Below are 23,602 nucleotides of genomic sequence, written 5' to 3'. Positions count from 1 at the left end.
GACGTGACGCGGCTGGCGTTGAAAGAGGAGGAAGCGGGGCCGGCGGAGGCGCCAATGGGGGTAAGGGGCGGGGCTTGTTGTCAATAGGGTTGTGACGTGGCTGGGCTGTCTTTTTTTTTAGCGGGGCGCTCGCGGCTGAGGGAGAAGAGGAAAGGGGCTCCACACAGGTAAGATGGCGGAGGAGGGGGATTTGGGGCAGAGGATGACGTTGAGATGACTGACAGACAAAGGGATTCCTTTCCTTTCTCTTCCGGGAGATGCCCAGGAAAGGCCCGGGCAGGGAAAGGCAAGGCTTTGAATGAACTCTGATAGTGCCATAGAGGGTGCATCCACCTTGTAGGGTTCATGCACTCTTCACTCTCTTTTGCTCAAGGCTATGGAAACCTGGGAGTTATAGTTTGGTGAGGCACGAGCACCTTTTGTCAGAGAAGGCCAAAGGCCTTGTCATACTTCAACTCCCATAGCACTGAGCCATTGCAGTTAACAGTGGTGCATCTATAATATTCTATATCACTTTTGATCAGAAATAAAAACCTAAGCATCCCTTCAATACTGTGAATAGTCTCTCTCAACCAGAATTTTTCTTGGAAGGAGTTGAAACTCTCCCACAGATGACTTTTCAAGCCAGTGTCTCCTGATTTGGCACGAGATCTCAACATGCCCCTGAAATTACCATCTTTATGCAAATGTTCTTCGCAGGACATAGATTCAGAATCATTGTTTTCTCTTTAAGCCAGTTCTTTTCGGCCACAAAGGACAATAGTTTCCACAATTGGCAGAATTTTTTTGTGTTTTCTTCTTAATTTCTTTTATAATGATGACGAGTTACATCAGGATGTCCACTGTACATTTGCAAGAAGTTTTCAGCCAAATGTGAGTAGATCAATAGGTACTGCTCCGGCAGTTAGGTGACAGTGCTCCATGCAGTCATGCCAGCCACATGACCATGGAGGCGTATACAGACAATGCTGGCTCTTCGGCTTAGAAATGGAGATGAGCACCAACCCCCAGAGTCGGTCACGACTGGACTTAATGTCAGGGGAAAACCTTTACCTTTAAGCCAAGCATAAGTTGTTCTGATGGTACTCTGTTTTTGGTGTCTATTGAAGACTTCTGTTGCATTTTTCCATCGCACACATGGTTTAGCAACCAATGTACCAAGCTTCTGATGACCACCTTTACCCCCCCCCCCCCCGCAACTTCTCTTTCAAACACCACACAGTACTTACAGACTGCATCTTGTAGATGAAATGAGTATGCCAACCAGGGACATCTTAACCATTTCAGCAGAACTTCCAATGAAGTTCAACAGGGACAAATGCAAGATATTCCACTTAGGCAGAAAAGATGAAATGCAAAGATACAGAATGGGGGACACCAGGCTTGACAACAGTACATGTGAAAAAGATCTTGGAGTCCTTGTGGACAACGAGTTAAACATGAGCCAACAATGTGATGTGGTGGCTAAAAAAGCCAATGGGATTTTGGCCTGCATAAATAGATTAAATGGGCTGCATGGCCATCTGTCGGGTGCTTTGAATGCGATTTCCCTGCTTCTTGGCAGGGAGTTGGGCTGGATGGCCCACAAGGTCTCTTCCAACTCTATGATTCTATGGTGATGGGTTACATCAAGACGTTTACCACTGTCAATTAGCAATATGTTTTCAGCCAAACACAACTTGTTCTGATGGTACTCTGTTTTTCTTTAGTGTCTGTTGAAGACTTCTATTGTATTTTTCCACCACACAAATGATTTAGCAACCAGTACACCAAGCTTCTGATGACCACTTTTACCTCCAATTTCTCCTCCAAACACTACATAGTACTTACAGAATCCATCTTTTACATGAAAAGAGTAGGCTAACCAGGTTAATCTGCTGAACCAATTCAGTTGAAAACTTAGATGTCTCTTCTTATCCACAGTAAATACATATTCTGGCAATGGAGCCTGTGGATTTTGCACTAATTGAGCTTTCATTTGGTCATCAGAAACAGTCTTGTTAATATAAAGTCAATTGACACAGCATCTTCTCTTTGTTCCATTGTTTCTTTGGCAGGGCTTGGATTAGATCAGTGGTTCACAACCTTTTTTTGACCAGGGACCGCTCTCCGACATTAGTACCAGTCAGTTTTTGGTCAATTTTAGATTCAGTTTGGTTATTTGGGGTGTTGATTCAGAAAATTGCACTGGATTGTCCTCATCAGCCTAGTTTCTGATACAAAATATATGCCATCCAGGAGTCTCCAACTGCTCACCCACAGAAAACCATATTTAATAATCTAGAGCTGATGTGGTCTATCCAATTCAATTTTTTGAATCAGCACCCCAAATAACCCCAGGAACAGGCTTAAAAACGAAGACATCAAGGCGCCACATGGAATGGCTCCACTTAGGGGGAAGGAGGAGGAGGAGAAGCAGCAGTCAGGAAGCTTGTTGTCATGCCTTTCATGGGTAATCAGCCTCTCCGCTCCCAACATCCCCATTCCCTCGGCACTATAAGAGGGTTTCACTCTTGTTGCAGTGGTGTAGTTAACGGTATAGTTAAGCTCATATTTTAGTTCTTGGAGACCACTTGTGGTCCATGGACCACAGGGTGGGAACCACTGGATTAGATTAACCAGTGGTAGACACCTCAGTTTTCATAGTTTCCTCAGTTTTCACCTGCAATTCAGGTCAAATTTCCCCCTTCCCGTGCCTTTGCCTGCCAGCTACCACATTTTGGCAGCTTCCACTATGGTCGCTTTCACCGTAACCGTTATTGCTTCTATTGCAATGTAAACAGCCATATAACCCAGAATATCAAGGCAGAAAATTCCATAATATCTGCTTTGAACTGGGTTATCTGAGTCCACACTTCCATGTATTTCAGTTCAAAGCAGAAAATGGGGGATTTTATTCAGCTGTGCAGAAGGGCCCTCCCTGTCTATATAGAACTCTATAGAACCATAGTGATATACAGGGTGCTTCTTTATTGCAAAATGATTGCAGTTTGGCATCACTTTAGTGACCAAGGCTCAGTGCTATGGAATCATGAGACTTGTAGTTTGGTGAGGCCCCAGCCCTCTTTGGCTGAGAAGACTAAATACTTTGTCAAACTACAACTCCCTTGATTCTATAATATTGTAACATGATGCTATCAAATTGTATTAATCCTACAGTGTAGACTCAACTACAGGGGAAAGTACCTGGTTCCAAGAGTCAGTGTGGTTTAGACTATGGTGAATGGTTGATTTTTTGCTAATCTATGGAAACCCACTGGGTGACCTTCAGCCAGTCTCACTATCTCTGCCTCAGAGAAAGGCAAAGACAAATCTGCTCTGAACAATTCTTGCCAAGGAAGCCCATCGTAAGATGTCCGTAAGTTGGAGATGACTTGGAAGATGCAAAACAACCTGACTCCACATAGTTTCTTTCGAAGCAAAAAAAGTGATTATGATCAACTCTTGCCAAGAAAACATTAATGTTCTCCTTAAAGTCCCCATAGGTCAGAAATGACTTGAAGGGCACAACAGGTTTTCTTCAATAAAACAAAACACAGAATGGAAATGGACATTAGTTTTCAAAACCTGACTTATCTGATAGAAATGTTGCTGCCAGTGATATGTTTTTGTTCTATTGGTACTCCTTGCCAAGCAAGATTTTTGTGGGTTTGTAAAACACTTCAAAACTTGAGAAACCTGTTGACAAAGCAAAGGGGAGAGGAGCATATACAATCTGTGCTGCAACTTTTTTGTATTGACTCCAGCATCCTAAAAAATAGAGTTTCCTTCAGCCTGGTATTTCTGAGACCCACTGAACCAAACCTATTTTACCTGCTATGATGTGAGCCTAGTTTTACACTTTTCCTCGTTCCAGTCAATATTATTATCACATTTCTCTGCTGTGGAAACTAGCTGTATGTCTGTGTTTGCTATTGTGATAAGTTTGAAAAGCTGGTTCTGAAATTCAAGAATTAAATAGGAAAAATAAAATTTGAGGAAGCTCTTCATCTGGCAGATCCATTTCTTACAGGAAGTGCCTTCACAACCTCCAGCTGATGAACATTGTTGCAAAAGAGTATAGGGGTGTGTGTATACAGTATGTGTGTGTGTGTGTGTGTGTGTATATATATATACACACACACACACACACACACACACACAGTAGAGTCTCACTTATCCAAGCTAAACGGGGCCGGCAGAAGCTTGGATAAGCGAATATCTTGGATAATAAGGAGGGATTAAGGAAAAGCCTATTAAACATCAAATTAGGTTATGATTTTACAAATTAAGCACCAAAACATCATGTTATACAACAAATTTGACAGAAAAAGTAGTTCAATACACAGTAATGTTATGTTGTAATTACTGTACTTACGAATTTAGCACCAAAATATCACGATATATTGAAAACATTGACTACAAAAATGGCTTGGATTATCCAGAGGCTTGGATAAGCGAGGCTTGGATAAGTGAGACTCTACTGTATATAAAAACTGTTATATGAGTAGTGAACCAAATCAGTGTTTTCTGAAGAATGAATTCAATCCTAGTGCATTCTGTTCAATAATTCTCAATTATTGTTACTAAATAGATCACAATCTCACTATCTAGAATAAGAGTCTTGTGGTTATAGTTGCATTCATAACATCAAAACATCCATCCAATTTTAAAAAAACTATATCACAGCATCTATTTCTCCTAGTATGTTTTCTTTGAGGGGTGTGTTTGTGGGCCTGTCCTGTGCAGTCCTATCACACAGAGTATTTCCATCTGATGCAACTTTGAGTGATGCAATTTCAAGTCTGGGCGTCTTCCAAGTCTTAATGGGCTGCAGTATTTGTTCTTTTTTTGTGAAATGCCTAAATGTCATATTGGAACTATGTTAGCAATGTTAATATTAATAAGAATAGCTGTTTACATTTCTCTGATATTTTTTTTATAATTGTATAAGTTTTTGGTATGTTGGTTTTGTAGGGCATTAACAGTGTAGTCCTCCATGCTGTGGCCAATCTCACCACATAATGTCTCTCTTATGAATCTTATTCTATCGATTTCTGCCTGAAATAACTTGGAAAGGTCTTCCAAAACAGGGTGTTGTTTTCTTGGAATAATTTCCAACTTATGGTGGTCCCAAGGTGAAACTATTCTTGCAAAAATTTATTTTACAGTTGCCTTCCTTTGATACTGAGAGAGCATGATCCTAGTGAGATTTATGTCTGATATTATTATATTATTTGAACCCAGGGATGTATCTGTATTGTAGAATGATTGCCATTTGACACCAGTTGAAGTGTCATGGCACAGTGCTGTTGAATCCTGAGTTTTGTAGTTTGGTGAGGCACTAACTCTCTTTGATAGAGAAAGTTGAAAACCTTATAAAACCACAACTCCTATAATTCCATAGCATTTAGTCATAGTTGTTAATGTGGTATAGATGCACCCCTGGTTTCCCACAATCTTAGTCCAATGTTCAAATCATTGCCTCTCATTGGCTCATCTCCAAAATTTACTTGCATTGGAACAGAATCAAAGGCTTTGGTGAACTTTCCCTACAGATACAGGCAGAAATGAAAAGCTTGAAATGTTGTCAGAGGAAAGATATAGAAATAAATGCTTTGCTTCGACTTATTAATCTATCATGTCTTTAGTGCTGTAAAAGATTGTTAAATGTAACTTTCAGTTGATCCCACACATTGCAAACAAGGTCAGGTTTAAGAGCAGCCTTGCATGCAACAACTTGGCTGCAATAAATGAAAGAGGTATGATAATAACCTTCTTGGAAAAGAACTGGTCTTGTCCAGTGGCATGAGAGATAATTGAGAATCTTGTAACATACCATTTCCACAATAAGATATTTATTTTGATGTTTAATATCTCAACCAAATATTTGTGAACATGCATCAGAGCCTTTAACTACCTTTGGGATAAATTGACTGGGTGCTCCATTAGCATGGTCACATTTACGCCTATAGGTCATGAAACAGTAGACAGTGGTATTGAAAGTTAATTCTTTGGATTAGTCGTTAGGTTGTAGTGGTCTAGTGACATCTTTTGCATTGTAATGCAGATTAATTGTTCTTTCAAAGCTCCATATATGGAAACTTGCAGCCAGGTTCAGCAGCCTGTAAAAGTACTCTAATACGATGTTAGCAGCAACAGAATGTTAGGAATTCAAATAACTAAACTTTTCTGCTTCCCCAGGGGTTTTCCAACTTGCTAAAGCCACACCTATGAATGTACATTTCAGTAATATATCTTATAGGTATAGAAATTTCTGTTCTGGAGCACTGAGCTGCCTTTGAACTGATTTTTATTCCATCAGATATTTATTCCATTAGTAGTTCCTCCAGAAGGTAAAATGGATTTCAAAGATACCAAACAGAAAGCTACTTGATATATTGTAGTTTTACAGGGTCTTTTGCCTTCTCTGCTAAAGAGTGCTGGGCCTCCCCAAACTATAACTATCATGATTTCATAGTACTAAACCATAGCAGTTTAGGAGTCAATCTGCTTTAATTCTACAGTGCAGATGCACTAATAAATTGGAATGTGGAGTGAAGGGGGGATTGTGTTGAACTTAACAAGCTGAATAGAAATGGGGATGTAATGCAATTGCTTTGGGATAACAAAGTAGAACAAAGTTGCACTTTTCTAGGCTGCTGAATTTGGCCACTTGACACACTTCCATTTGACTGAGTGCATCTTTGTCACTTTCAGATTTGTAAAAATGCCTGTTCATAAATTTATCAATTTATTACTCAGTTTCTCCACTTCTATATCTGATGATATCTCTATTAAGATATATTGCTGTTATTAGTGAACATGTATTTATATGTCATTATTAGCATTCCAGGCTGAAGTTTGGAATGGAACCCCCAATTTCAGTTCTCTCACAGTGACCATTATTTTCAAGCTAACATTTGGAAAATTCAGATTGAGCTTATTTGGAGATTCTTAGCAGGGGAAAATTGTCTCCTTCTCAATGAAGAAGGAGCTGTAGCCTGTGGTCCCATCTACACTGCCATATAATGCAGTTTGAAACTGTATTATATGATAAGTTTAGACATATAATGCAGTTTGACCGCATTATATGAGTCTATATAGGCCATATGGCCCCTGGTAGTGGCGCAGCGTGTTAAAGTGCTGAGCTGCTGAACTTGCAGACCGAAAGGTCCCAGGTTCAAATTCCAGAGGCGGAATGAGCGCCCGCTGCTAGCCCCAGCTCCTGCCAACCTAGCAGTTCGAAAACATGCAAATGTGAGTAGATAAATAGGTACCACTCCAGCGGGAAGGTAACGGCGCTCCATGCAGTCATGCCGTACACATGACCTTGGAGGTGTCTACGGACAACGCCGGCTCTTCGGCTTAGAAATGGAGATGAACACCAACCCCCAGAGTCGGTCACGACTGGACTTAACGTCAGGGGAAAACCTTTACCTGCAGGCCTGTAGCGAGGGGGTGGTTTTAGGGGTTCAACCCCCCCCCCCCCCGAAATTTTTCAGGTTATAAAAAAAACCTGGTTTACTCATGAATTTTAACTGGTTAACCAAATCCCCATGCTAAGTCTATGAGACACAAAACCTTAAGAGTCCCTCCAGGCACTATCTCAAGCAGATATTGACAGGTTTGTAGCGGGGAGGGGTGTGTGCTAGGGGTTAAACCCCCCCCCCCCCCGAAATTTTAAAAACCCCTCCCGAAATTTTTTTCTGGCTACGGCCCTGTTTACCTGTTACCTATATAGGCCATATAATGCAGTTTCAAACTACATTATATGGCAGCGTAGATGGGGCTTGTGTTAGAATTTTCTTTCTAAACTACACAAGGATCCTGGTTGTATTAATCACAAGAAGACTGTTGAAAATACTATGTTAACTGTTTTTCTAGAGTTCTGTTTATAAATGTTAAGGAATTTGCAGTCTGGGTTTACTGAAACTTCTATATCTCTAAAGGTCTCTTGGTTGGTTTTTTGATACAAACTTTTCTGTTTTCAGAAGTACACTGTAATCATGTTTTCCAAACTGGCTCATCCCCAATCACTTGCTGTTCTCCGTCGGGGTGTTCATGCTTCTGTGACTTCAGCCACATCAGTTGCAACAAAGAAAACAATCCAAGGCTGTTCACCCGAATATATATATGAGCGAGAGGCCAAGTATGGTGCGCATAACTACCACCCACTTCCAGTTGCACTCGAAAAAGGAAAAGGTATTTATTTTTAAACTATAGTATTTTTAAGGCATGCCATGCACTATATTATTTTATTCAACCACAATCCACCCAGTGAGGAATCCACCCTCACTCACTACCATAGGGATATTTCTTTGCAGAAAAGAAAATGTGGAACACTGTAGCTGCTGGACATCTTTTCTCTCTGCTCAGGCTTGTTTGTTCAGTAGAAAGAGACGGCTGACTCTCCAAACATCTATAGTACTCACTTGCCTTTTATCCAGCTAAGAAACACAGACAAATCTCTAGCTGCCCTTTTTCCTATATGAGAGGAAAGAGGAACTCATATGTGATACTAGTGTGGCAAGTGGGGAAATGAGTGGGAGGAAGGAGTTGACAGGGAGCCGTCTGTATTGTTAATGTTCCTTTCTTTTCATGTTTGTCTGGCTGAGATGTCTGTAAGAATAGAAACCAGATACATCCCTCATAAAAGTCTTGATGCTTGCGATCTCAGTTTTTGCTATCTACTGCAAATCATGGGATGGGGCTCCAGAAGCCTTTTTTTTTGTCATTAGTGGTTGCTTATCCAGTGACCACTTTTTATTGTTTGGGAATTAAAGTGCCATGCTCTTCTCCAGAGTGACCTGGTTATAGACCTAGGCACAATTGTCTTTTTGTAAAAATTTCCAAGGTGGAATGAAAATAAGATGAAAGAACTGCAGCATGCCAGTAAAATATGTTCCCCCCCCCCCCACCGGCTTTGTGCAATCTGTCTGCTTTTCTTCCTGCTGGCTTCCAAGGGAGTCCCAGCTGGGTGCTCCTGTTCATAGAAGTTCTTTTTCCTAATAAAGGTGTGCAATTCGGGAAAACTCTGTGCCGTTTTCGGCTGCCCCCCCCCCCCCCCCCCCCGTTCTGTTTTTAGGGAACTTCCTGAATTCAGGAGAGGTTTCTGTTTCCGTGCTGGAAATATATTAGAGGCTTGTTTTGCTGTCATTTTTAGGCCTATCTGCATGAAACCTATCTCACTTGTAGACCATATTTACAACTGCAAGGCTGCCAAGTTTCAGAACGTTTCAGCAATCCACTAATTTTGGGGAAATTTAAAAAGTTTTTACCATAAGATTTTTTTAAAAAAACCTACATGAGCGGATTCTGGGAATCCAGGACACCAAAACGATATTTTACACACCCATACCTCCTAACATGTATGTTCATATGTTCATTTCTCCCAGTTTGCTTCTATAAGAATCAAGGGGATGGAGAAGATTAACTTATGGGGAGGATAAGACAAGATAATGCTCATCATGTGGAGTATTCATTATTATAGATTCTTTATTCCCCTCTGGTTATGATCCAGAGACTGGCTAGAATAGAAGTAAACAACTTTGGAGGCTGGGTGACACTGAGTTTTGCCCTTTATAAGCCCCACTCTGGGCTCTACCCTTTCTGTCACTGAAATTCAGTGCAGAATTGATCATACTTCTTTCTAAACAAGCATTTTCTGGTTGTTTATGTTGCTCTTTACTGTTTGCGGCCCAAATTCAGCACTATGTTTTGTTACCAAAAACTAATAGTGTGGGTTTTGAGGAAGCTTGGCAGGGTGGGGGAAACAATAGCCTGCAGTCAGTATACCAAGTTAAGAATTGTTTTGATTGTATGATCAGAACACAGGCTTGTATAATTCATGAGATATATAGCAGAGGCCAGCAAAGGTATTCTGTATGTTTGCTGGTCTTTTTGTTACTGACGGGGTATGACGTAATTTTGTAAGAGTTGTGAGGAGCAGCCTACAGCTGCAACTTTCTGAAATGGATCTGTGACTCTTACTCTATTTCTGGCTAACATAGTATCGCTTAGCATTTAGGACCAGCTCAGTGGGGATGATATCAATTCCTTTAAATCCTGGAAAGTTCTGAGTGTGTAATGTAAAAGGTCAAATTTCCTTTGGGTTGCAAAGGAGAGAGAATTAAATTACGTTGTCTGATTCCTGTGGCTTGTAAAAATATTATTCTTCTGTGTTGGCTTTGCTCTTTTCGACCTTTGTCAGACCCTCTCAAAAAAACAACACCCAAACAAGGGAAAACTAATCAGGCTAGGAAAACATAGTATCTGGTCCGAGAAATGCATTTCACCCATTAGTCTAATGCCAGCCCACTAGGTTTCTGAGCTGAGTGCATGCAAATCTATATATATATAAAAGAGTGATGGCATCATGGCGACCCACAAAACAACAAAACTACAGGCCCCCCAACCTCGAAATTTGATAACACAACCCATCATCCATGCCTCTAGGTTGATACAACAAAAAGAAAAGAAAAATAAAGTCCTAATTAGAGAGAGAGGAATAATTGCTTTTATCCAATTGTTGCCAGTTAGAAGGCTAAGCTCCTCCAACTTGGTCTCCTAGTAACCCAATAAAAAATAATAAAAAACACTAAAAAATTAATACAATAACATATTATAATAACAGAAAATAACTAAAAATAATACAAGAAAATAATAAAATATAATAAATAAAATATAACTTACAATAAAATTAATAAAAAATGCAAATAAAGTCAAATAAAAATTACACAACAATTTTTAACCAATACCCCCACCACTTTGCCACAGCAACGGGTGGCCGGGCACAGCTAGTGTTGTATATGAAATAAATATTGAAGATAGTGCAGTGCTAATGTGTCTCCTCATTGCGTGTGTTCTGAAGAGGCATGTTTTCTCTTGTGGGGAGTGATCTAAATTCAGAATTTGTCCTGCATGACATGATGCATGCATGCCCATTTACCTTTCTTCTTAAGACCATTTAACATGTTACATACACACAAAACTTTATTTATAACAAGCTTTCAATGGGTGAAAAACTCTGGGCTATGTCTGTTTTTATTGTTGTTTTTATTGTTTTTAGTGTTATTTTAAAGCGAAGTGTATTGTTTTAATCTATTTCTGTAAATCACTCCGAGCCAAACTGGGAGTAGCGGTATACAAGTCTAATAAATAAATAAATACATAAAAACATCCCTTGAACAAATATTTGCCTTCACTACTTATCTCAGTTACACATATGCACATATAGAGAAGAGAGCTGAATCTTTGGCCCCTTCTACACTGCCATATAAAATCCAGATTATCTGCTTTGAATTGGATTATATGGCAGTGTAGATTCACATAATCCAGTTCAAAGCAAATAATGTGGATTATCTGCTTTGATAATCTGGATTATAAGGAAGTGTAAAAGGGGCCAAAGATTCACTGTTCCTCTTTTTGCATATGTGTGCTAGCATTTCTTTGTTGCCATCATGAAGAAAATAATGATGCTTACAAGTTCATGCTTTACGATGGAAAACAAAAGGCCTTGGTCAAGGACTATTATTGTAAAAGCTATTATACATTGGAGCAAGAGTAAGTAAGTAGAAAATCTTAGAAAAATTGACAGTGATAGAACAAGAGATGTTAAGCCAAGATGTTGGATAAGTAAGTTCACATGTTAAAATGACCTGCTCCTGCTCAGATGAGCCATTGAGAAGGCAATATTCATATCTGGCCAATGCGGCTGTTCATAATTACAAGGGTTATCCAGAAAGTAGATTATGTTTTGGAATTAAAAATGAACAAAGTATAGGAGAAAACATTTACCATATGCAGTTGAAAGCCACACCCAAATACCACATCTCACGTAGTCGCCATTCAAATCTAGGCACTTATCATAGCGATAAATGAGCTTGGAAACTCCTTCCCCACTAAATTCTGCCGCCTCCGTCATCAAACCTTCCCCCTTTCCGCAGCTGCGCAGCATCGCCAAAAACGCTGCATTGCCAGCAATGCCCCCATTGTTGGAAACAAGTGGTTGATGACTTCCTTGTTATCTCTTGATGTTAAGGAGCTTTCCAGTATTTGGGTCCTAGCTGTTTGCCAAACTAGACTTGTCTCTGAAATTTTATTGCGCTCAGCAAGCTTCAACAAATCTAATATTTAATCTAATTAGAAGCTTAAAGAGTGTCAAAGTCTAACTGTGTTCTTGCTACTATGTAACCTCATAATGCTAGATTAAAGCTTGGAGCGAAGTGCCTGGAAATGCTTTACAGGCCAACTTCTTTATTGGTTTATAGCTGCAAATTAATAGTTTCGTAAGGCAATATTACCTCAGCGAACATGTGTTTGACAGATAGTAAGTATACCAAAGTAATGTATAACCATATCGAGTGCTTCCTTGAGGGTAAGTAAACAGTTGGTTCATCTTGGCATCTTGCAGCCTGGTGAAACCTATCACGTTGGGTAGGAAGTAAAGGAGGCAGCTGTGTAGCCTTCTGTTCACCTTAGAAATTTGAATGTAATCTGTCTTCTTTTGGCTCCACCCCACTGACCTCAAGAAGGTTTCATCATTTTAATATGTGAGTTTATCCATGAGTTTATTGTTGTCTCTTGCAAGTTTATTTTTGTAAAAGACAGCTGTGTTAATCTGGATCAGCATGAAAGGGATCGTAGACGTATGTTCACTAAAGTTAGTTTCAAATATGCTGTAATATCCCTTTGCGAATGAGTTCATTCTTGTTTTTACCTTAGGTAGATTGAGCAGAAATTGCTAGTGTTGCATCAGTAGAAAACCTGCTCATCACATCAGGTGAAGCTTTTGGTTAATTGTCAACTTAGAAAACATCTTCTTTTGTTTGTTCGTTTGTTTGTAAAATGACTGGTGTCAATTGTTTGCAAACTGGCACCCAGAAAGATCACTTCATTCCTGTTTTCATGAAACTGCCTAGCATACAAATGTGATATGTATATCGTTTTCGAGATTAAGTTAACTTTTCCACAGTAGTTCTTATCACAGCATAATCAATGCCAAAAGCATATTCTGGGGTTAGCGCTAGCAGTGCAAAATTAACTGAATAATTATTTGATTGTTTAAAGCATGGTGTCTATCAGCAAGGGAAGAGGATAATATCATGAGCTGAATTCAAGCAGTTAATGCTTTTAAACATCAGTCTGTTCTTATTGTTACTATAATATTTGTCACATTAGCCACTCTTGTGTCTTAAAATCTATAAGTGACTTACTTTCTAATTTTTGCATTTCTCTGTGAATACAGAATCATACTTCTTAGCTTGTGGAAATTGAACCTTAATACTAAACCTCTATAAAGCTGTCTGGGAATGGAAGAAATCTGAATTATATCCCAATGATTAAGATTTTCCAAAGCAGCCATTCTGTGTAGAACATTTTGTTGTTGTTGTGTGCCTTCATATAATTTCCGATTTAGGTTCAACTTAGGTTTGCCATATCACATGGTTTTCCTGGCAAGATTTGTTCAGAGTTTTGCCTTTTTTAAGAGGATGAGATAATGTGAGCTGCTCAAGATCACCCATTGAGATTCCATGGCTGAGCTGGGATCTGAACCTTGGTTTCCAGAATCATCATCCAGCATCCAGACCATAACACCGTGCATGTATCTATATAGAAAGGTTGCTTTGCAGAAATGTATTTAGCTAACATTTATCCTGTATTTTATATCTCTGCACAGCCCTCTGTGACTTTAATTTGTCAAAATAATGATGATGATGATGATGATGATGATGATGATGATGATGATGATGACGATGTTCTAAAATTGTTTTGTTTATGTACAGGATGTATCCTGTTGGTATTTCCCTAGTAGCTTAACTTTCCTTTTCTGATTTCTTCCAGGTGTTTATGTGTGGGATGTCGAAGGCAAAAGGTACTTTGACTTTTTAAGTGCGTACAGTGCTGTCAATCAAGGGCATTGTCATCCAAAGATTGTAGCTGCCCTGAAGTCCCAGAGTGAAAAACTTACCCTTACCTCAAGAGCATTTTACAATGATGTGCTTGGTGAATATGAAGAGTACATCACTAAGATGTTCAAGTACAACAAGGTTCTTCCAATGAACACAGGTAAAATCCCTTGTCCTTCAAAAATTATGTATGTTTGTGTTACTTAAGTGGAACGTGATAACAGACAGTTATGGATTCTTGAAATTTGAACATGCTTGAGATTTGATGTGCTTGTCTTGAGCTTGCTATGAGAGGTTCCTGCCATTAATTACTCTATGTAACAGTTTTTGTTCCTGGGTTATAAATGTGATTTCCTAATTGGTTTTATCATAAAAACGTGGAAAAGGTTTATTAAACTGCAAAAAACTTTGTTTCTGCGGGACATCCTTCAGCAAATTTTGCTATAGTTTTTCAATGAATATCTCATAGAGTCTCAGCCAATTCAACATAGTTTGTGGCAGCCACAAAAACAAAACAACTACTTTCAAAGTAAGTACCTCACAATTAAACAGGAAATAACACTTTTAAACCAGTAACAGATTTTTTTTCAAATCTTGTTACATAGTGTTATATGGGTGTAACACTTGTATATTCCAAATATTCCCTGTGTCATTGGCTATGTGTTCCAATTAGAGAAAAGTTATAGAGCTGGGGGGTTTTTTTGTAGGTAGGAGAAATAGCAATAGTTTCTCGTTTTAATTTTTTACCACCCTTGGCAACTAAAGTTACATCCCCCAATACCCTTCCTGCAATATCCATTAGGAGTGTTTTTGTTCTGCATTTATACCTCTTGGGTAGGCAATGACATGGCTTCTGACTGTCATCTACCATCTCTAAACTCCTTTCTATTGTATGCACTTTTTTGTCTTAGGTGTGGAGGCTGGAGAAACAGCATGTAAGCTGGCTCGTAAATGGGCTTATACAGTGAAGGGAATTCCAAAATACAATGCAAAGATCCTTTTTGCAGGTATGTCTGAGCTCAATACTGCAAGAACTGAATCTATAGTTGGGCTGTGTACATTTGTAAAATATTGATTATGAAGGTTCTCTGTATTGAATTTCTTTCTCTTTTTCATGCCAGCTGGCAACTTCTGGGGAAGAACTCTCTCGGCTATCTCAAGTTCTACAGATCCTTCAAGCTATGATGGTTTTGGCCCATTTATGCCAGGTTTTGAAGTTATTCCATACAATGACTTGCCAGCTCTTGAGGTACTTCCCAATTCCCATTCTGTAAACCCACATTCTTTAAAAATAAATAAATAAATCCGTGCACTTTTTGTTTTCTTTTACTTTTTTAGGGTCTAATTAAATAACAGTATGAAAATGTGGTTAATAAATGATAGTAGTGCCATTAGATTTGCTGAAATGACAACTGCCAGTGTTAAAATCACCTTTCTATTATTCTCAAGCAAATTCATATTTTGACATAGAAGGAGCATATGCTTGTGGTGTTGGAATAATAATAAAAAACCCTGTAGCAGTTTACAATCAGAATAACAACAACAACAACAACAACACAACTTTATTTGTAGACTGCCATATCTCCCCGAAGGGACTCAGGGCGGTTTCCAACATATATGGCAAACATTCAAGTCCAGAAAGGAAAAACATACAGACAAATTACACCAAAACAGACCACATGAAGCAATTTAAAACAACCTAACTTTAAACTTAAAACAGACAAAAATAACTAAGGATGAAACTTAAATGAGCTATACAAACATAAATGCATAATATAAATTTATCACTGGATAAAAACATCTAAAAACTAATAGCTAAAACCTCATCGAAAAATGAGATTATATGCGGCAACCAACAGACTGAAGTCAATTCCAGTATCTAGTCAAGGTTTAACATATCTAGGCAAGGGTGTAAGTCAAGGTGTGTTAGTCTTTCTCACATACTCATCACATGAGATCAATTTAAGCAGGCAGGTATAGAAGTTGGTGCCCTACACTTCATCCAAGGTCATGCAGCGGCAGTGAAAGAAAGCAGACAAATTCTGCTGGTTCTGAGTGGCCAACTTTTCTTCTTCATCCTTCCTTCATGACCTTTTGGCATTTTTCCTTTAGCTTCCATTTCTGGTCTTGTCACACTCATATAGGGCACTGGTGGAAATAATTCCACAGTCTTTGTGGAAATAATATCTCTTTGTTGTTATGTTCAGTAATTTTATTTTCTCTGCTTCTCCTTTAGCATGCACTTCAGGATCCAAATGTAGCAGCCTTCATGGTGGAACCCATTCAGGGTGAAGCTGGTGTGATTGTTCCTGATAAAGGTTATTTAACAGGTGTGCGGGAACTTTGCACAAAGCACAATGTGAGTCACTACAACAAAATGAGAATAATTAAGCACCACAGAGTGCTCCAGTCTTCTAATTAATGAATATAGTCTTCTAATTAGTGGATGAATATGGACAATTTTTAATGCTATTTTGGACCTGGCAGTTCTTTTACACGGCCTTAAAGAAATGAGGTTTTTAGGATTCTAGTATAACCGTTTTAATGGATAATCTTAGTGGCCTGAGGGTCAGGGAATTTTTAATGGTATAATGTTTTAATTTATGAATTTGTTATATATGGTTTGTAGTGTGTAATCTGTGGGATTTTTGGAGAAATCAGTATTATTTCTTTCTTCTCACTAGCAATGTCGGCTTTGCTTTGGTAGAGTAGTTATCTGAAATCTGAGCCATTGCTCAAGCCTTGCTACCTTATCAGTCTTATGTCTGTCTTGAGTAGACAGTAAAATCACTGGATTATGCTCTGTGTACCCTTTAAATTTGGACTTTATCCCACTTTTGGCCAACTACTCTTTATTTCCTCAGCCTGTCAATAGGGTTACTTTGAGATAACAACTCTGTTTACCTTTTGGTACAACAGTGGTAAAGTTTGCCTTGTGGAATTTTTATAATATGCTCTCTCCTTGGACTTTAGGATACACTAAAGGCCAGATAAATATAAACACAGGTTAGTGATGTGACCAAGGGTCTCCTATGACCAGATTTCCATTTGCATTTGAGTTGTTCTCTGGCACTTTGGGAAGTGGAAATGGTGACTGTCCTGTGCATTTGAGCAAAAGGCTTTACAGCAACAGGGAATTAATATCCTTGGACATTCTCACCTACCTAATATTTCTTGTCATGGACTTCAGGCCTTCATTAAAAGTGTGCAGGTGTTATGTGATGCTGCTGATGTTTAGTAGCCCTTAAACACTGGAGTTTGTTTATTAAAAGTTCATATTTAATGTCTGCAAGAATGGGAATGTTGGGATAAAGTTACTATACGAAGGAGGTATTTCTCTTTAAATGTAATGTTATACATTCATCCTTTTGAAAACAAAACAGGTTCTCTTTATTGCGGATGAAATTCAGACTGGTTTAGCTAGGACTGGAAAAATGCTGGCTGTTGATCATGAAAATGTTAGACCAGATCTCATCTTACTCGGCAAAGCCCTGTCTGGTGGTGTCTATCCTGTAAGTATGGGTTCTTTTCGAAGAATTGAATTTGAATTTCTTTCTGCAGCTTTTGTCTAATCAAGAACTAGCCCAAGGAAAGAGCTACTCATTGACGCCCCTTCCATACAGCTGAATAAAATCCTACATTTTCTGCTTTGAACTGGAATATATGGCAGCGTGGACTCAGTTAATCCAGTTCAAAGCAGATATTGTGGGATTTTCTGCCTTGATATTTTGGATTATATGGTTGTGTAGAAAGGTCCTTAGTGAACTAGGAATATAGTGGAATCACTTAGAGTTATATTCCAACATCATGCTGTTATGTCATGGTAGTGCTTCAGTAAATCATTCCCTTTTTAGTTAAAAAAAAAAGCAATGTAGGAAGGGATCCAACACAATGCTATCTCTAAAGAGTGTTGCTTTGTGTTCCTGTATCCTTGGCAGAACTGTTATATTCTTAAGATAATATTTGTAAGGTTTTCCATGCAGCCTTTTAGACATTAACTGGCCTGCAGCCATCTTTCTGTGACATAATGTTGTTAATGTAGTTTTTAAAGCCCTGAAAGCAAAAGGATGCCCAATGACAAATCTTGTAAAAATCCCAAGAGAAGTAAAATGTTCCGTTATTGCCTACATAAAAATGGTGAAAAGGACCCTGTGGACTAAATAATTACAGAGAACATAGCATAGTGTAAGTTTTCAAACAGTAAATACATACTAACTATAGTGAACGGATAACTGCAACAACTTGCACTGCAGTTGAACTCTCATTTTCTTAGAAATACATAAAGTAGAAGGCAATAGGACATAAAAATAAGCTGTTTTGTGTTCATGCCTCAGTAGTTGTGGTGGTGGTAAGTCACAAAATATATGAATAACATTGTATAGGTATACTTCTGTGATGTTTTGCAGCAGTAAAAAAATCTTATTTGAAGGCTTGTTGTCTTACAGGTTTCTGCAGTGTTATGCGATGATGAAATCATGCTTAGCATAAAACCTGGTGAACATGGTTCTACATATGGAGGAAACCCATTGGCCTGTCGAGTGGCTATGGCTTCACTTGAGGTAGGTTTTCAAAATGCTATGAATAGGTGGGATTTGATTAATTGAGTTTCTTAAACTTGCTCAATCCTTCTCCGAAAAGGACCACTATATATGGTAGCATCTGTAAAGCAGGATTGCCAACCAACCAATAAATACATCAATATATTTCTTAAAATAATTGTTTCTTAAAATTCCTAATACATTTCAAAGGCAGAACTCTTTCTCGAGGAGAGTACATCAAAAGGTTAAGCCTGCTTTCTTCCTTGCTCCCTCAAAGAGTCTGAGTAAGCCAAATAGTAGGAGAAGCAATACATTTCAGGGGAGCTCTATTAGTGTTCTCTGTATTTGAAAGTGAGGCTAAGGATCCGATAAATAAAATTCTCAAAATAGTGAAAACCTGGAAAAAGTTAGAGAATATGACAATAAAGATTAGGTTAAACAGGATGTGGGCGATAGCTTTATTGGAAAAGGTAACCTATAAATTAAGATTAGCAAAAGGAGAATTGAAAGAAAATCTATTTGATAGTGTTTGGATACCATTTATTCGCTTCATGTGCAAAAGCAATGCCAAATTTAAACCACCGCCCAAGAAAAATTGTGGTTGAGCTATTAATAAACACATTATAATAATTATATGTAATTGATAAAATTAGAATAATGTAGAAGTAATAGAACTGACAGTGCTGTATTTTTATAATGCTGTGTGAGTAATGAGAGGGTTGGTGTATAGAAGGTGAGATCAGATATTTGTATTATTTTTAACATTTTTGGAGATTTTACAATACTTAATAAAGAATGAAAAAGAAATATACATAAAGAAAGAAGCTGAATAGCCCCAACATTCCAGGGACTGAGTTGCAGGGGAAGAGAGAAACATCCATCTCCCTACTCTGCCAACAAGAGTTTTTATATAATTCATCTAATTACTATCCACAACACACTGCAATTCTTAAACATATCAAAAACTTCTGAGGACTGCTTATTTTTCTAATCTTGTCCTTTTTGTGGATTCTTGTAGTTGTTAAATAGATACTACTAAAGAACAATCTATCTTTTTATATTTGTTTGATTTCAGAACTGAAAACAGTTAGACCCATGTACCTGTGGAACCCAGATCTCTGGTTTCACCTACTGAACCTGGGGAAAATGGTCTCTCTAGGAATTTGCTAGGTTTGCCTGGTGATTCTGTGGTATGCGTTACCACAAAGTCATCCTAACAGGCCTAGCAAATTCCTAGAGATGACACTTCTAGGAATTTCATTCTCCAGGGTGACTTTATGCTTGGACTACAAGTCAATTAATTTAATGGTGTTTGGGTATATCCTCATCTTCAGGTAACTGTGGGCCGGCTCAAAATGGACATGGTGGTCTTTTATATTTATTTTCAAGTTTATACGATATTAACCCCTGCAATTTGAGGGAATAAAGGAGCCCCGGTGGCGAAGTGTGTTAAAGCACTGAGCTGCTGAACGTGCAGACCGAAAGGTCCCAGGTTCAAACCCCGGGAGCGGTGTGAGCGCCCACTGTTAGCTCCAGCTCCTGCTAACCTAGCAGTTCGAAAACATGCCAATGTGAGCAGATCAATAAGTACCGCACCGGCGGGAAGGTAACGGCGCTCCATGCAGTCATGCCGGCCACATGACCTTGGAGGTGTCTACGGACAGCGCCGGCTCTTCAGCTTAGAAATGGAGATGAGCACCAACCCACAGAGTCAGACATGACTGGACTTAACGTCAGGGGAAACCTTTACTTTTACCTTTTATCCGTGTTTACTCGAGTCTAATGTGCCATTGAAACTAATGCACATCTCAGTTTTCAAAACCCTGGAGTCAAAAATGGTGTTTGATGCCAAATATAATATGCAGCAGCAAAATGTACTTTATAATTTAGAACACCAAAGCTTCCAGAAATGGAAAGGAAAATCTTTGGGTGTATCTATGCTGTAGAATGAATCCACTTTAACGGCCTTGGTTCAAAAATACTATGGAGTCATGGGAGCTGAAGCTTGACAAGGTCTTGAACCTTCTCTATCAAATGATACTGATGCTTCACCAAACTACAAATCCCATCATTGCATAGTATTGCGCCATGGACATGAAATTAGGGGTGACTTCTTGCAAAGGGGATGTTCAGCTGCTTCAGAAGCATCTTCCCCTTTGACTTTGGCTCAACACTAAGATTAATGTATGACGTGAATTTAACTTGCACTTACATGTTGGCATGATAATTTAGCATTAGATTCGAGTAAATAGGGTATCTTCATTCTTGAATCAGATGGTTAGGGATGTTCTTGTAAGACACGTATACTATTTTCATTGTTGCCGTGACTGCACATCATTCATCCTTTTCTGCCTTATTTCCAACTGCTGCAGGTGATTGAAGAAGAAGAGCTGGTGAAAAATGCAGAAACCATGGGCAATTTATTAAGGAATGAGCTTATGAAGACACCATCAGATGTTGTGACTAATGTCAGAGGAAAAGGATTACTAAATGCTATTGTTATTCGCGAAACTAAAGGTGAGGCTATATTTTATATCTCGTTACAATGCATTGGTATGATTACAAAGGCACATTTATAGTCTTGAGAGAAAATTCTTTGAATCCCATTCAGTAGCACAGTATTCCATCCATCTATAGCCGTGATGTAATTTAACTGTATTTAAGACCAGTACCCTAACTCCTCCCAGGATCTGACTAACAAACAATTACTTGAAGGAATAGATGGAAGCTTCAAGCTTAACTGGGTTTCTCTTGATTTTTTCCAAAGAGATCTTTCTAGCCTCTTTTCTGTGTCTTTTGTCTGGCTTTGGCGTCTGTTAACACCTCCTGTTTAAGTCTCTTTTCTGCTTTAAACTGCAGACTTGGTTCCTTAATATTTAAAGTTTGTTTTTCCAAGTCTTAAACTTAATTTCTTCAACTTTTGGCTCCTTAAACTTTGACGTCTTAAAATGAATTTCCTTAACCTAAGACGTGGAAGACATTGTAGCCTCTAGACTCCTTGGCACCCTTAGACTGACTAACTGCGAAGGAGTTGCTGAGGAGGACTACAATCTCCTGCTCTGGGGGGGGGGGGGGTTCATAAAGGGACAGCATAATTAAGGTTCCCTCCCACAGAAAACTATACAAAAGGGAACTGAATCCATTCTAACTAAGGGAACAACTGAGACTTAACAAAAAAAACACACAATAAAAACCTCTGTGGGAGACACGACAGAGACTCAAGGTGGCTAACAATCCCACACTTTTTCATAGTTTAAAAAATCGCAATACAAAAATGAGAAAACAATGAAATAATACGGTGTAGGTGGATATAAGGTTAAAATTCAATTAAAATACAATATATACAATTAAAATTACATTTAAAACAGACCATCCTCCCAAAATCCCACCCACATCCTCATATAAAGATAAACTGGCTGGGCGGGAGAGAGATGCTGCATAGTGCATTCAGCAGCGAATCCTTTTTTTTGGTTGCAAGGTTTTGAAAATTGAGGTACATATTAAATTTGATGCTGCATTAGATTCTAAGTGGAATATATTAGTGAACCATAATAAGGTGTAACATTATCATTACACTGGCCAACACTTGTCTCAAATGTTACACCTATTTGTGGGTATATTTGACCTACTGTTTCCAAAAATAGCATCAGTATCCCCCTATCAGTTCTAGCTTTTGAGATATAGAACATTTGTCATATACCAGTCTTCATCTGCTTATTCATAAGAAATCATGATAACTATATCTAAGAAACTAGAGCTGATGTGGTCCATCCAATGCAATTTTCTGAATCAGCGCCCCAGATAACTCCAGGAATAGGTCTAAAAATCAAGACACTTTTCCTGTTTGTTGGACTGTGTTATAAACCAATATTGACATGCACAGCACTGAAACAAAATAAGTCACAGATATTTTCACGTAGACATTTGAAATATATTCCTTCAAGACGGTTTAGTAGTAATGTTTTTTTTTCCAAATAATTTTTATTTCAGAAAATTAGGGGGTGTAGGTTCAGAGGGATTAAAAGAAGCATTATTTACATTAAAAAGAAATGCCAAAAAATAATAAAAAATAAAAAAGATAAAAAAGAAGAAAAAAATGAAAAAACAGAAAATATGTTGTTTAGTAGTAGTAATGGTTTTGAACACATTCCTCTTCTTAACTGAAAACAAAGCAGATTTGCAACATAGCTCTTGCATGCTTCATATTAAGATATAATTTTAATTGCCTTTGAAGCAGCTTTCTAATTGTTTGTATCTTTTTTTATACTTTCCTCCCTTCCCCAAGACTATGATGCCTGGAAAGTGTGTCTGCGACTCCGTGACAATGGACTCCTGGCCAAGCCGACTCATGGCGATATCATCCGCTTAGCTCCGCCTCTCGTGATCAAGGAAGACGAGATCAGAGAGTGCATTGAAATTATCCACAAGACCATTTTGTCTTTCTGAAGGTGCTCAGTTCAAGGCGCGCTGCAAGTGGATTCCTAGCCCAACTCTGAAGAACCATGTTTTGGAGCCCTCTCTTTCCCTTCTTTCCGAAGTCTGATATTTTTCATCTTGTGGGATGACAAAAACTCAAGACTTCGGATATAAAATAGCCTCAACTTTTTTTATTGGTGGAAAAAAGCAAATAATTGAATTGGTTTTTAACTGTATTGTCATTTTGGAAAATTGGTTTTAAGTGTCTTCGAATGAATTATGGATATGAACTGTTTATGGACGGCTCCTTACATTTCATCCAAAGGATAAATTATATATATCTCTAATGTACCAAATATCATCTTGAAGCTATTAAAATTATCTTCAGAAGCTTGTCTTTTACTCTTTGGTGCTGAGCGGAGGAGTGAAATTTTATTGTTGGTTCTAAAGACTTTATTCTGTCAGAAAGTCTAACAATTAAGAATGGTGGCATTTTCTACCTTTTTTTATTCTTAAAAATTGATCAAATAGAGCAGTGGTTTTCAACCTTCCTGATGCCGCGACCCCTTAATGTTGTGGTGATCCCTAACCATAAATTTATTTTTGTTGCTACTTCATAACTCATTTTGCTACTGTTATGAATCATAATGTAAATATCTGATATGCAGGATGTGTTTTCACTCACTGGACCAAATTTGGCACAAATACCCGATACACCCACATTTGAATATTGGTGGAGTTGGGGGGGGGGGTATTGAT

General features: G+C 38.4%; 1 protein-coding gene across 1 annotated transcript; it reads left to right on the top strand.

Moving 5' to 3' along the window:
- The first annotated feature begins 16 nt into the window (after window positions 1-16).
- Window positions 17-23,233, top strand: oat (ornithine aminotransferase). The gene is made up of 10 exons (XM_008106737.3): window positions 17-167; window positions 7,974-8,184; window positions 13,825-14,049; window positions 14,801-14,896; window positions 15,011-15,138; window positions 16,126-16,248; window positions 17,273-17,401; window positions 18,335-18,448; window positions 20,800-20,944; window positions 22,713-23,233. The coding sequence occupies exons 2-10, from the start codon at window positions 7,989-7,991 to the stop codon at window positions 22,871-22,873; spliced, it is 1,317 nt and encodes a 438-aa protein (XP_008104944.2). The 5' UTR covers window positions 17-167; window positions 7,974-7,988; the 3' UTR covers window positions 22,874-23,233.
- The last annotated feature ends 369 nt before the right edge of the window (window positions 23,234-23,602 follow it).

The sequence above is a fragment of the Anolis carolinensis genome, chromosome 3, assembly GCF_035594765.1.
Source record: "Anolis carolinensis isolate JA03-04 chromosome 3, rAnoCar3.1.pri, whole genome shotgun sequence".
NCBI classification, from domain to species: Eukaryota; Metazoa; Chordata; class Lepidosauria; order Squamata; family Dactyloidae; genus Anolis; species Anolis carolinensis.
Note: the sequence above shows the minus strand (reverse complement) of the source record. Positions and strands in the feature narration are given on the sequence as shown.

Bases quoted from the DNA above. Each gene is read 5' to 3' on its own strand.
- oat (XM_008106737.3), top strand. From the start codon at position 7,989: ATGTTTTCCAAACTGGCTCATCCCCAATCACTTGCTGTTCTCCGTCGG. The intron at 17,402-18,334 runs GTAAGTATGGGT...GTTGTCTTACAG, and splicing joins TGTCTGGTGGTGTCTATCCT to GTTTCTGCAGTGTTATGCGA. The intron at 18,449-20,799 runs GTAGGTTTTCAA...CAACTGCTGCAG, and splicing joins TGGCTATGGCTTCACTTGAG to GTGATTGAAGAAGAAGAGCT.